Below are 12,561 nucleotides of genomic sequence, written 5' to 3' on the forward strand. Positions count from 1 at the left end.
AAACCTATGACTGTAATTAGGTGTCTGTGCATATATACACGGACCTAATTCGTCATATTCCCGGGGTTGGGGCATGTGGATTTGTCAAGCTATTATTATTTGTGTGTTTAGCTCCTGCCTCCTTAACGTATTTTTTTTAGTGCTTAATAGTCTTTGAGTTGAAGAAAGTTATAATATCTCGCCCAGTCTTGTTACTTTGATCAGAAACTCACTTGGAGTGTTCGAACATGGTCTAAGGGAGGTAACTCTTTCTAATTTTTGTCGATGGATCCAATCGAACGCACCTGACATTTTTTGATTGCCAACCTTCACCTTTGGGAGTGGTCGTGTGAGAGTGACTCGATAGATGAAGGGACATTAAGATAATGCGGTGTTACAGTGATTTGGAGGTTAAAGTGCTTGCTGAACAGGGACAGGTTGTTATAATTAATGACGATAAAGTGTACGATGTAACTGATTTCGTCGAAAGACACCCCGGTGGGAAACATTACCTGCTCGATCATGTGGGTGAGGATGTGACGAATCTCATGTCGGGGGAGTCGCCCCACCAACATACACCGGCCGCTATGACCATTCTCAAGAAATACTGTATCGGACAGTACAAACATTACCAGGTAAGCTTCAGATTGCTGGATTGAATAAGTCTCAAATATTTACACGCGACTGTAGTAACACGAACTTGTCACTGCGACATTTTGGATTATGTAAGTAGACAATTATGAGTAGTCTAACCGGGTTGTTTCCTTGGTAACAAAGTATTAATCGGCGGTATACTTAACACAAATTGGTTCTTTAAATACCCAGAAAACTCGTCTACTCTTCCTCAATATTTCGAAATATTATTGTTCCATGCGTGTCAGAATGGGTAATTATGTTGACACAGTCATGGTGTTCTATTAATACACACGCGGTTGAAATGCACCAGTGTTGTATGTCGCCTGTTTACAAATCCCAATGTAGCCAATTTTATATAAAAAAAACACCTTGATGTAAAGATACTATACATCTGGAAGGTATCATTCACAAGTCTAATAACTGAAATAATTTCATAAATGGCCACACCCCTTCCAATTTAAAGCTTATGTAAAATTTGCCTGGCATTGTTGGTGTTAGACCAATTGGACCATGTGATGCTGATTTTTGTTATCAGTGTCTATAAAGGGAAGTAATGTAAATACACATTTTAATAGTGCTGCATACGAATGATGGAATCAACACTGGAACTGATTGAGATATACTAAGAATTCAGGTCATTTCAATTTAAGCTCATACTGTCTAAACAAGATAGTTCTAAATATAGCCCATGTTAATATACAATGTATAGTGGACTATATGTATGTTCACTGTTAACCATTTACAAGGGATCATAAAATAATGTTGACAAACAAAAAAAACAAGGGAGATTTAATTCGATTTTAAATTTCCAAATAAATAAAATGTTTTAAGAAAGATCTTACACAATGTATTTATTGAGTTGCCACTTCTCAAAACCAACTGATATCATTTGTTGAACTTCTAATGACCAAAACAGCTGAATAAGAGTTGTTAAGGTGACTTTTCTTCAGAAATATAGCATGAATAGTTAGCTGTTGTTAAAACCTACAAATGATTCAATGTCATTTACCCTTATCTTCTTAAAATTGAGGGAAATATGACTTAATTATTGCGCAATCTGATAATACTGCAAGTGAGAAATATGACTTAATTATTGCGCAATCTGATAATACTGCGAGTGAGAAATATGACTTAATTATTGCACAATCTAATAATACTGCACACTCTTGTAATTTGTTAAAAACTTAATGTTTCTAAATCCGTTTTGAGAGTTATTTGTTAAGCCAGTCTGTTCAAACAATTGTAATTGACAGTATTTATAATATCATATAAAACTCAACACAGTGTATTACAGAAGTGTGGCCTTTGGCAATCCAACAATTTTTATTAATGAAAATTCGGAACAAATATATTTATTTGTTAGGTGATAAAGGCGTCTCCTCTTTCCAGATCTCTTTACTGATATGAGTTTATTTTCATCCTTGTTACCAGGACTGGCTAAAAACAAAATCTGTACTTATGTACGTGTAAATGTACATATATTTCACATGATATGTTTCATCTTTAGATTTAAAGAAAAATACTATGTGGTGTGAAAAAATGACCATATTTATTAGATGGACTGCCAAGTCTCAAATGGCCAATAACACCGTTCCACTTTTCCATTATAATTATTTATGCTCTAGCAATGCATGTGCCAGATGTAAAGATGTGAGTGTCACTGATTTACCTGTTCTACTTTATCCCACTTACTGTGCACCTGTCGTTCTAAAGTGTTTACATTCCCTGGTGTGGCTACGTGACTAAATAACATGTAGTCAAGCTATCACATTTGGCCAATGTGAGATAATATAAAGGTACATGATCACCAAAGTCTCTGTGACCAGTCCGGTGATTGACCACAATGAGATAGAGAAAGGTGACCAGCTTAGTGATTGACCATCGGGAGGTGGAAAGAGGTGACCAGCTTGGGGATTGACCACTGTGAGGTAGAGAAAGGTGGCCAGCTTAGTGATTGACCACTGTGAGATAGATCAAGATGACCTGCAGCCTGGTGATTGACCACTGTGAGGTAGAGATGACCAGTTTGATGATTAACCACTTTGAGGTAGAGAGAGAAGACCAGCCTGGTGATAATGGTATTGACCAACCCTTCGAAAAAAAATGGGAACACATCACGTTGCGCAACTTTGCCATCCCCGTGTCGTTGATTGGCACCTAATAAATTGTATGAGCGACGATTGAAGGCATTCCGAACAGTTTGCCGTTCTAAAAACTGCATAATTTCAATGCTAAATAACTTTTCTTGATCACTTAAAATCTTAATATCTTAAAATGAATCCTTTAAGTCGTATTTTCTTACAATTACAGCCATATAATCTGAAAGTATTAAACAAAAATCATATTATGGATTGAATTATAGACATGATGTATAACAAAATTTTAATTTAAAAGAGTGATCCTTAATTTAACATCATGTTGAATAGTATTGCACTTCAAAAAATATTAAATGATTTTAATGGCGGGCCTATCCATAACGGTTGGAGGCCAAGAAAGTAAGGCCACTGTTTAAAAAAAATTGGCTACTGAAATTCACACATAGCCTTTTTTTGGCTATTGATTTTTTAGGTCCAGGTTGAGCCCTGCCTGGTGATTGACCACTGTGTTAGAGGTAGAGATCAAGAGAGATTACAATAATCCATATTTTGATGTAGAGGTTTGATTAATAAGTACTTTTATGCCTTAATGAATTCAACATGCATTAGTTACCAATCACCTGACATGTTGACCCATTGAACTGTTGAAGGGTCAGCGTGTGTACAGTAAATTAGGATGCTAATGTTTGGGTGTTGTAACGTACTGTTGCAGCAGAATTTGAAGCTAAACCTAGTCATCAGTTAGTACTTCCTGTATCTGCTACACATAAACAGCGTGACATTGCGGTAACGTGGGACACCAAATTGTACGTCTGTTTGTTGTGTAACAGCTATAGGTATATTCTGAGCTCATGATCATGAATATTGAACGATGCAGTAAACTGTGTACATGAATTAGTCCGCTTCATCATGATAACCAAGCAGTATAAATCAGCTTCATCGAAATTGTGATAGCCAAAGCAGTATAAATCAGCTTCATCGTGATAGCCAAGCAGTATAAATCAGCTTCATCGTGATAGCCAAGCAGTATAAATCAGCTATATCGTGATAGCCAAGCAGTATAAATCAGCTTCATCGTGATAGCCAAGCAGTATAAATCAGCTTCATCATGATAGCCAAGCAGTATAAATCAGCTTCATCATGATAGCCAAGCAGTATAAATCAGCTTCATCGTGATAGCAAAGCATTCGTCTGCTGGATAACCGAACTACTCGGTAGTGAAGCGGATGTAAAACCTATCAATCAATCAATAGCCAAGCAGCTAGTGATGGGCCGATGATAAATTATAATCGGAAATTGATTGGTTTCCCTTTTCGATTTCGATTATCGATTACTAATTTCCGTTATCAAAAGTCGTTGTCAAATCTGGAGATTAAAATTAAAAATTAAAAGTTTGGCAGCGCGCGCTGCGATGGAAGGGTTAAAAAATAGATACCATAGCGCATCAGAAAATTCCTGGGGAGAACACTGGTACAGCATGCAGATTATAAGAGATGTAATGTTGAATTGGTTCTAGCATTAAACGATGTACGTGATCAAACAATAACACATTAATTTATGTATTAACATATACGGTAAACCTCCGGTCAGTTGAATAGGCAGATAGTTCGAACACACTTTTTGAAAAATAACAAAAGTTAATTTTCTGTCTACGTGATAGTTCGAATGCTGCTTACACATGTTTCGGATTGTTCGAACACACAATTTGAGTACTGACCTTATGTAATTATTGATCGAGGTTGGCTATATCGGCGATGCAATAATAGCCTATTTAAACTCGCTTTAAAATTGATCTAGTTGCGCATCGTACTGAATAACGGGTAGTTCTCATGTGCGACCATTGTTGTCATCAATGTCAGACAATTTGTACTTAAATAAGTGTCATGTCACCGATATTTGAGTTTCTTTCTTTTAAACATGTGCATGCGCCAGTCAAACATCTTTAAGCCCCAACCATGTATAATATCCTAACAGTACACAGCGCGGAATGTTACCGTCACATCGCTGACAGACGTGTGTATTGTCAGATATTAATTACAATTTGATTATATAATTGCAACCTGGCCACCGATCACTGATTTATAACTTAATTGATGTATGACCTATTCCTGTGCCAAAACAAAAATATCTGACCAGGTGGTCGATCAAACTATTAATCCGTAATTGCAGTTTCAATCCACCCTCCGCATTCTGATCAGTACAACTGAACTTTCGTCATTACTCGAGAAAAAATCTAGGCCCTACTGCTTTGCGGCCTATATATACTTGTCTCTGCTTTGCAATTGAACTTAATAATTGATTATCAATATGTAAGTAAATATAAGAAAGATATATAAACCATTATTCATCTCCAGATTTGCAAATATGTATCGCAATAAGGCCGTCGTTGTTCCGTGTCAATGACTTGACTGTTTGCTGTGATTTTTGCCGATGTCGACTTGGATAGTTCAAACTACACTTTATTTTAGCGGCTATAATTTCATGTAATTCGAACAGGATTGACAATATTTATTTAATTTTGTTCAAACTGACCGAAGGTTTACCATATATATGAGTGTTTTGTATGCTGTAATGAGGGAAGGGACTTCAACGAATTGAGGTTGGAGATTGTACATGTACATATACAGTACAGTTTGTTATACAGTATCATCACAGATAGTAGTGTACCAAATGTAAGGTACAGCTCAGAATAATCTTATTAAACTTACAGAAACTAGATTAATTTAATATGCTCCTTCCTGTCAGACCATATATCAAAATATTTTGTAAAATTGTTAGAAACTGTTGAAATAGTGATATAAGGTTTATCTGCAGGCCTACTACGCTTTATCGATCGTTCAATGATACTATAATGAGCCTGTTTTAATTTTATAGACAGCATATAATAATCTGACAAGTCGAAGCTTTGATCATGTGTCAATTTATTTATAGAGACATGTCATTACAAATGATTCATGTTTCATAATTAAAAAGAAAAGACCTTTTACTTGCAAAAGGTGATTATATAATAAAAGGGACATTATTCTATGATGTATTTAATAAAAAGATACCCGGTACTGAAAAGATTCTTTTAGACTTACAACAATGTACTTATATAATAAAACTTATTCAAACTTATAGTGAATGATAAAAAGTTACTAACCTCGAATGTTGGTAAAATGTATATAATTGAAGTAACTTTTAAAAATCAATATCTGTGTAATGAAAGGTATTTAACTATAATGCATATCAAAAGTTAAAAGAATTTAAAATGTATTTCAAAATGGATGTTAGAGTTATGGTCAGATATTAAAAGTGGGTTTGATATACATGTTATAAACTGGGCCTGAGCCAAACTTTTCTTCAATGGAAAAAATGACAGTTTTCTAAAGTTTGTATGTTATACAAGTACGTATGTACTAAGATTATCAGGTCAGCATTCTACCCAATGTGTAAAGGCTATATAATACAGTATAATAGCGTTTGGTAAGACCTGATCATGGATACACATATATACACATATTGACCTGTACAGCATACCTGAATTAGAATTAGTTCAGATCTGATGATAAAATTTCGGTTATTAAAGTAGACGACACTTGTGTATTGTATTTGTCCAAATATAAGGTCATACAAAATGTAACACTTATATCATTCAGGTACAAAACCAATTAATTTAAAAACAGTTTTTTCATGACCAATACTTGGTCCTGATAGATTGTCATCATTATTCTAGCTACTTCTTTTTCTTGACAGATTTTTATTAAACTTTGCGCAAAGGTCAACAGTTCTGAGAATAGTTCAAATGGGTCTTAATTTCAGGGTTCAAAGGTTAAGGCCAGGAACACTTCAGTAGCTATTTATAGAAATTTGTCAACAAATTCAGTGACATCACTCGACCAACTTTATTTCGTAAAAGATTTTGATCATTTTTATGCAAATGTCAAGTATCAGAATATACCTTGTATAAGTCCCATTACAACCCGTACAGTGCAATAATCCATGTGTTACTGCTATTTACTAGTTTATATACATTGTTATATTGGCGTTGATGCCCATAGAGGGTGTCTTTGATTCTCTGACTGCTGACTGCTGTGTACATCATGTTTTGTGTCTAGTGATGTTTGCTGTAGCTAGTGGCCCTTGGGGAGGGTCTCCGACTCCATAGCTGGATATGTTTAGGTGACTTATCAGATTACAAATGGGCCTGTTAAATGTCAACTCAGGGTTGTGAGACTATAAGTATAACTATCACACATGAAGCCTTTCATTGCTTATCACTTTAATTAGGTGCATTGCTAGCTTATAAGGTAGGTATTTCATTAAAATATATTGTAAAATATTTTGAAACAAATCAACAAAAAGGTGTGAACTGACATTTGGTTATAACTAACATTGTTATATATATATATGTGAAACAAAACAATATGCAATATTAATAGATAAATGTACTGACACAGAATTAACTCGAAAGTGTACGGGGGGGGGGGGGTACTGATGACCAATTTGATCTGTGACCTTTAGTGACATATGGTACTACAGTACTGTACATTGTTTTAAGCTTAATTGGTATGCAATTAAAATTGATGCGATATTGATCAATGTTAATGTACTATTTGACATGTGACCGTCAGTGACCTATATATTGACCTTTGCTGTAACTTTATGTGGTTATAAAATGAGCACTACAAACAGTCTCTTTTCCTGTACATAGAAAACAACCCAAACATCAACATGATCTTTAGTATGATGATCGATGTGTAGGTCCCTTTACAGCTAGAAATGAAAATTGTACCATACTGACAGTGATAAACAATCTGACCTTTAAACTTTGTTGACCTACATATTGACTTGTGGTATATGATGATGAATAGTTATTTTTGAAAAAAAAAGATTCATGTTTAAATTTGATAAAATGCTGACCTGAACAATACACGTAATCCTGTATACATTTTTGTATTTCCAATATTTTCGTTTTTTAAATGAATATCAATCTGATAAAAATTATTTCTTCACATCGCTCCCGTTTACTGATATGTCGCGTTGAAGATCTAACAACATCCCGTAGAGGGTCATGTTCAGGCGACCTTTGCATTAACCAATCAGATGAGAGCTTACACATTTCTGTAAGTGATGATGTAATGATTTCGGAACACACTTGCTATGATAAAAAAACCGAGAGGTGTCAAATGAGCATCGAAAATGGCGGCGCCCATGACACCACGCCGTGTCTATCTACAAGACAACGTTTGTACAATTTGTGGATTTTGCTTTGAAATAAGAGAGACTTCCTCTTCTGGTTAAAAAAAATAAATAACCAATGACAGGCTTCGCAATATTCAAACAATTACTGGACCAGACGCAAAAGTGGATTTTGGGCTACGAGGTGTTACAGGTCCTGCTTTCTGATTGGTTTAAAGAAAGAGTTATGTCGCGTTTTGATTGGCTTGTTATAAATACGATAATGTATTCATGTTGACCTCTGACGTGACCCTCTACGGGATGTTGTTAGATCTTCAACGCGACATATCAGTAAACAGGAACGATGTGAAGAAAATTTTTAATTAGATTGAATGAATATATAACTTAAGTAAAACATTCCAGCCGTCACATCAGATAACGAGACTTCACTGCTTGATTTTGTATTTTTTTGTCCTTTATTTCAAGCACTATGCTTATCACAGAATAATTTCTGCAATTGCTGTTAAAATGTGAGACTTTATCTGCAGAACACACTTTAGACTCTACAAGTAACAGACTATGTGGATACGAATATTGATTTTACTAGAGAGCAGGTGATTATAAACATATGTTGCAGTATAAATACACCTTAAATGTTATTTTTGATCCTTGTCTTTATGTAAAATATATACTGCAATATATATGTACTGTATTATACAGTTAAAGTATGGGATTGAGGGATATAGCCAGTTTATGGTGTCCCGAGACAAGGTCTATTTCCCGAGGTACTCTCGAGGGAAATAGGCATGGTCAAGGGACACCAGAAACTTGCTATATCCCTCAACCCCATACTTTAACCGTTTTATTATACCGATACACACTGGAGAAATAGTTTTAACTAGAAAATATTTGTAAACCATAAGCTGTATAACTTCACGTCCAAACTACCCTTTTGATGGCAATGGAGCCAAATGCAAAGTGTAACTATAGTGAATTGAAATAAATAAGTGACGTCTGCACAGTAGGAGTCGCGCGAAATTAAATTTCACGAAAGTAAAATCGTGAAACAAGTAGATTATATTTTAGACATGTGAATCAATTCATCAAATCCAGCAACAATATATATGTTGAACTATGTTTTTATGTTGTGTATGTCAGTGAGAATATTCATGTTTTATTAAAATCATGTAATGGTAAATGTATAAATGTATGACGGGAGAAGGCTATGATAAGTTGTAACAACTTTTATCCAATCAATTGTTTAAACTTTTTAAAAAAATGAAAAAACCCGAAACGACTAAGTCGGACTTTTGACATGTCCCGAAACAACCCGGAAAAAGTCCCGAAACGACTTTTGCCTTGTTACCGAAACAACACCCCTTATTTATAAATACAGTGTATGGTATATATTTCAAATTGCAGAACTTAAAATTTTGTAAATTGTTACCATGTAAACTTTATTTTGATATTTTCAGTTTAGAATGTTAAATTTTCCCAAATTTGAGGATCATTATATAGGTTTTGAACTAATGCAGATAATATAAGGAATTGAAGTTATGAACATGACATCTTACTTATGTACCGAACATACAAATCCAAAAAGTTATAATAGTCCATTTCATTTTGCCAAGGAATAAAAGTCATTCTTTGGAAGAATTGTTAAATATTGTCCCCTGAAAAAGACTCCTGCATGTAAAAACAGTCATTGTTTGGTGCTTGGCTGAGTCTAATCCTTCAACAAGACCATGATAAAGTTAGATAAAAACACATACAGGTTACAAATTTCTATTTAAACTTACGTTGATATATATATATGAAGCCTAAATTTATTATACTGTACCTTATATTCTAAACAAAGTAAATGTGATAAGGTGAGACAATACAAGAAAATATCTTTTAGTGTCAAATTGATATCCTAACAAAACAAGTGTAATGCCTGTATACAAATTTAATGTGGGATTAAGTGTTCTGGTCTGGTGGTTGATTAACGATCATGTGAGTATTACTGTATTACATAGACATACGTGTGAAATAGTGGCCTGACACATTGTGTACACTTATATAAATGTGTTATTGTATGATCTGGGTTAGAAACAGGACAAGGAACTTTGATAGGAATTAGGTTTATTTCAAAGTTGTACTTAATACCTTTAAATGAGTTAGGTTTATTCTGATGGTATATACTGCTTATAAATGCTTAAATTATTCTGGTGTAAGAATATCGAAGCTGTATGTAGGTATATGTATATGAGGTCATATGCTTACATGACTTGCATACTTATAACATAAGCTATAAGCAATTGGTCGCTGTTTAGAGTATTAGGGTTTCTCTCCCACCAACTTCTTGACAACTGGTGTAATTTGCATAAGTATACACGAGAAAAGTAATATCTTTACGTGTATCCCTCATTTAACTCCAGAACAATTATCTGTCTGGGAGGATCCCACATACCCAAATTTCCTGTGTGTCTCTCCAATCAACCAGTTGGCAAGTCAGGTATTTTCCTGATAAGTTTTGGATAAGTTATTTTCCCCTCATTTAATTGTGGATTTTGTCTTCCATTAAAATATGTGGACAAGCCGTTTCTTGTAAAATGTTCTCCTAAAAAAACATGTGGAAAAGCCTGGTCTCCCGCATTAATGCTGATATACATGCTTCCTCCCCTTCCTCCATTAACTTGTCAACAAATAATCTACCTTAGTAATTTTCCCTAATAACTTGTGGACAAGTGGTTTCTCTCTTTTCATCTTTTGGTCAAGCAGTATTGAGTCTGCGGTGGCCAAGTGGTTAAGGCGTCTGACATTCTGCTACCACTAGCCCTCTACCTCTGGGTCGCTGGCTTGTGGCCTAAGTGGGGCAGTTGCCAGGTACTGGCCGTTGGTCGGTGGTTTTCCTCCGGGAACTCTGGCACCAAAACCTGGCACGTCCTTTAGTGACCATAGCTGTAATTAATAGGATGTAAAACACAAACAAACAAACCAAAAAAACAAACAAAGTTTCTCCGTCATGAACTCAATGACAAATAGCTTTTACCTCATTAAGATAAAGGGCATATATACCACTGCATCAATTATAACATAGAAGAAGAGTTCCAATCAAAGATTGTTTATTCCTCCTGCTACAAAGTCAGTGGGGTGTACTCATGGAAACAGCTTTTCCTTCTGCCTGTCTCTCAAACAGTGGTTCTGTGAATCAAAGCCTATCCAGACAACTCTTCTAAAGTACAATAGTCGATTTCAACAATTGTTTCATAGACATGATCTGTACATCATGTAGATGCATACCTGTTAATTATATCAATGCTAGCATAAAGTTATTTTCTAAAGTTAACTGTCTGTTTTATTTGGGTTTTTTTAAGCCCTGTCTGGACAAATATTCCATATTATAGAACCCATTAAAATGTTTTTTTCTCAGAGTGATCATGCTACAGAAGGAACATTCTTTATAAGAAAAGCAATTTACATTTTGAGATTCAGATGGACTCCATAGCCTTATCTGATTGGCTGATGCAATTGCAGGATTAACTTGAGTTCTCTGGGACTATATCTTTGTTGATAATGAGCACGAATCGGGTTCTATGATGCCAACTTTCTAGGGTACTTTGACATTGTGGAAGGGATATATGGGGAGATACTTTATATAAGATGTGTACTTTAATTTAAAGGATTGCTATTTTTGCTTCTGATTGGCTGAAAGAATAACAGTATAACTTGACTCTATGTGGCTGACCTTAACTTGTTGATACTCATATAGGAGAGATGTATACCTTATATTGAAAGGCAGACTTTTAAATTTAGGGATATACTTTATGTTAAAAGGCAGACTTAGATTTGGTTAGCAGGATATTGAGAAATACAAAGGTCGAACAGAGGGAAGCCTATGACGTACAGTTCCAGTTTCACTTTTGAGTATAATCACTGTTATATAGATGATGTCAAGGCAACCAAAAGGTTAAGAGTTACCACCCTTGTCAAGGTATGAATCTCAAAGTGTTTTGTTTTTCCTATAGGACTTGGGGCCCGTGATTTGGCCCGTGTTTTATACTGGGTATTTATATATAATTCCTGGATTTATACACAACAAAACAAAGAATTAAAGTTCAAAAATTTATTGAGTCTAAATTTAAAGTAACTTGTTCAGGTTATATTAGTTATCTTTTGGCATTCTTAGGGGCTGCTCTCTGTTACTTAAACTAACTACAACATAGTTGGTTACAAACATATCTATTTACAGCAACAGGAAATTAAAAACAACACACTTAACTTAAAAGAAGAGTGGGGCGATCCCCGGCTTGAGCGATCTCAAGCTGGTGACTAGAATAAGTTGTGGGGTGATCCCCAGGGCTTGAGCGATCCCAAGCTGTGGAGCGAGTAGCTAACAGGCGGCCCTGCAAACAGGCATCGAGCGACCCCGGTGCCTGAGTGTTCAGAGTATAAGTAAGAAACATGGTTTACAGGGCGATCCCCAACAGGCACTTACACAGTTATACTCTGACTAGCTAAGCACGCCCTAAGTCACCTACCCTAAAACTATGTTAGATTATCAAAAAGCAAACCAGGATTAAGAAATGTACGTGACTTAAAGGGGGTGCTCCCCGGCAGGCACACAAACTGGTTATGATTGCAAAAATAAAAATACAACAACAAGCATATAATGAATTGGGGGTATAATTCCCGAATTACATGTCCA

At 35.2% G+C, this 12,561-nt stretch overlaps 1 protein-coding gene across 2 annotated transcripts in view; it reads left to right on the forward strand.

The window, feature by feature from the left end:
• Positions 1 to 307: 307 nt before the first annotated feature.
• Positions 308 to 12,561, forward strand: part of LOC110449937 (dihydroceramide fatty acyl 2-hydroxylase FAH1-like) — a 23,595-nt gene continuing 11,341 nt past the window's right edge. For both annotated transcript variants that reach the window (XR_002462915.1, XM_021497119.1), the window contains exon 1: positions 308 to 614. Coding sequence is in view for 1 of the 2 variants with exons in the window: in XM_021497119.1 (XP_021352794.1) it covers positions 366 to 614 (249 nt within the window). In the remaining variant the exon portion in view is untranslated. The remainder of the gene's footprint in view (positions 615 to 12,561) is intronic.

The sequence above is a fragment of the Mizuhopecten yessoensis genome, unplaced genomic scaffold (genome assembly GCF_002113885.1).
Source record: "Mizuhopecten yessoensis strain PY_sf001 unplaced genomic scaffold, ASM211388v2 scaffold4839, whole genome shotgun sequence".
Lineage (NCBI taxonomy): Eukaryota > Metazoa > Mollusca > Bivalvia > Pectinida > Pectinidae > Mizuhopecten > Mizuhopecten yessoensis.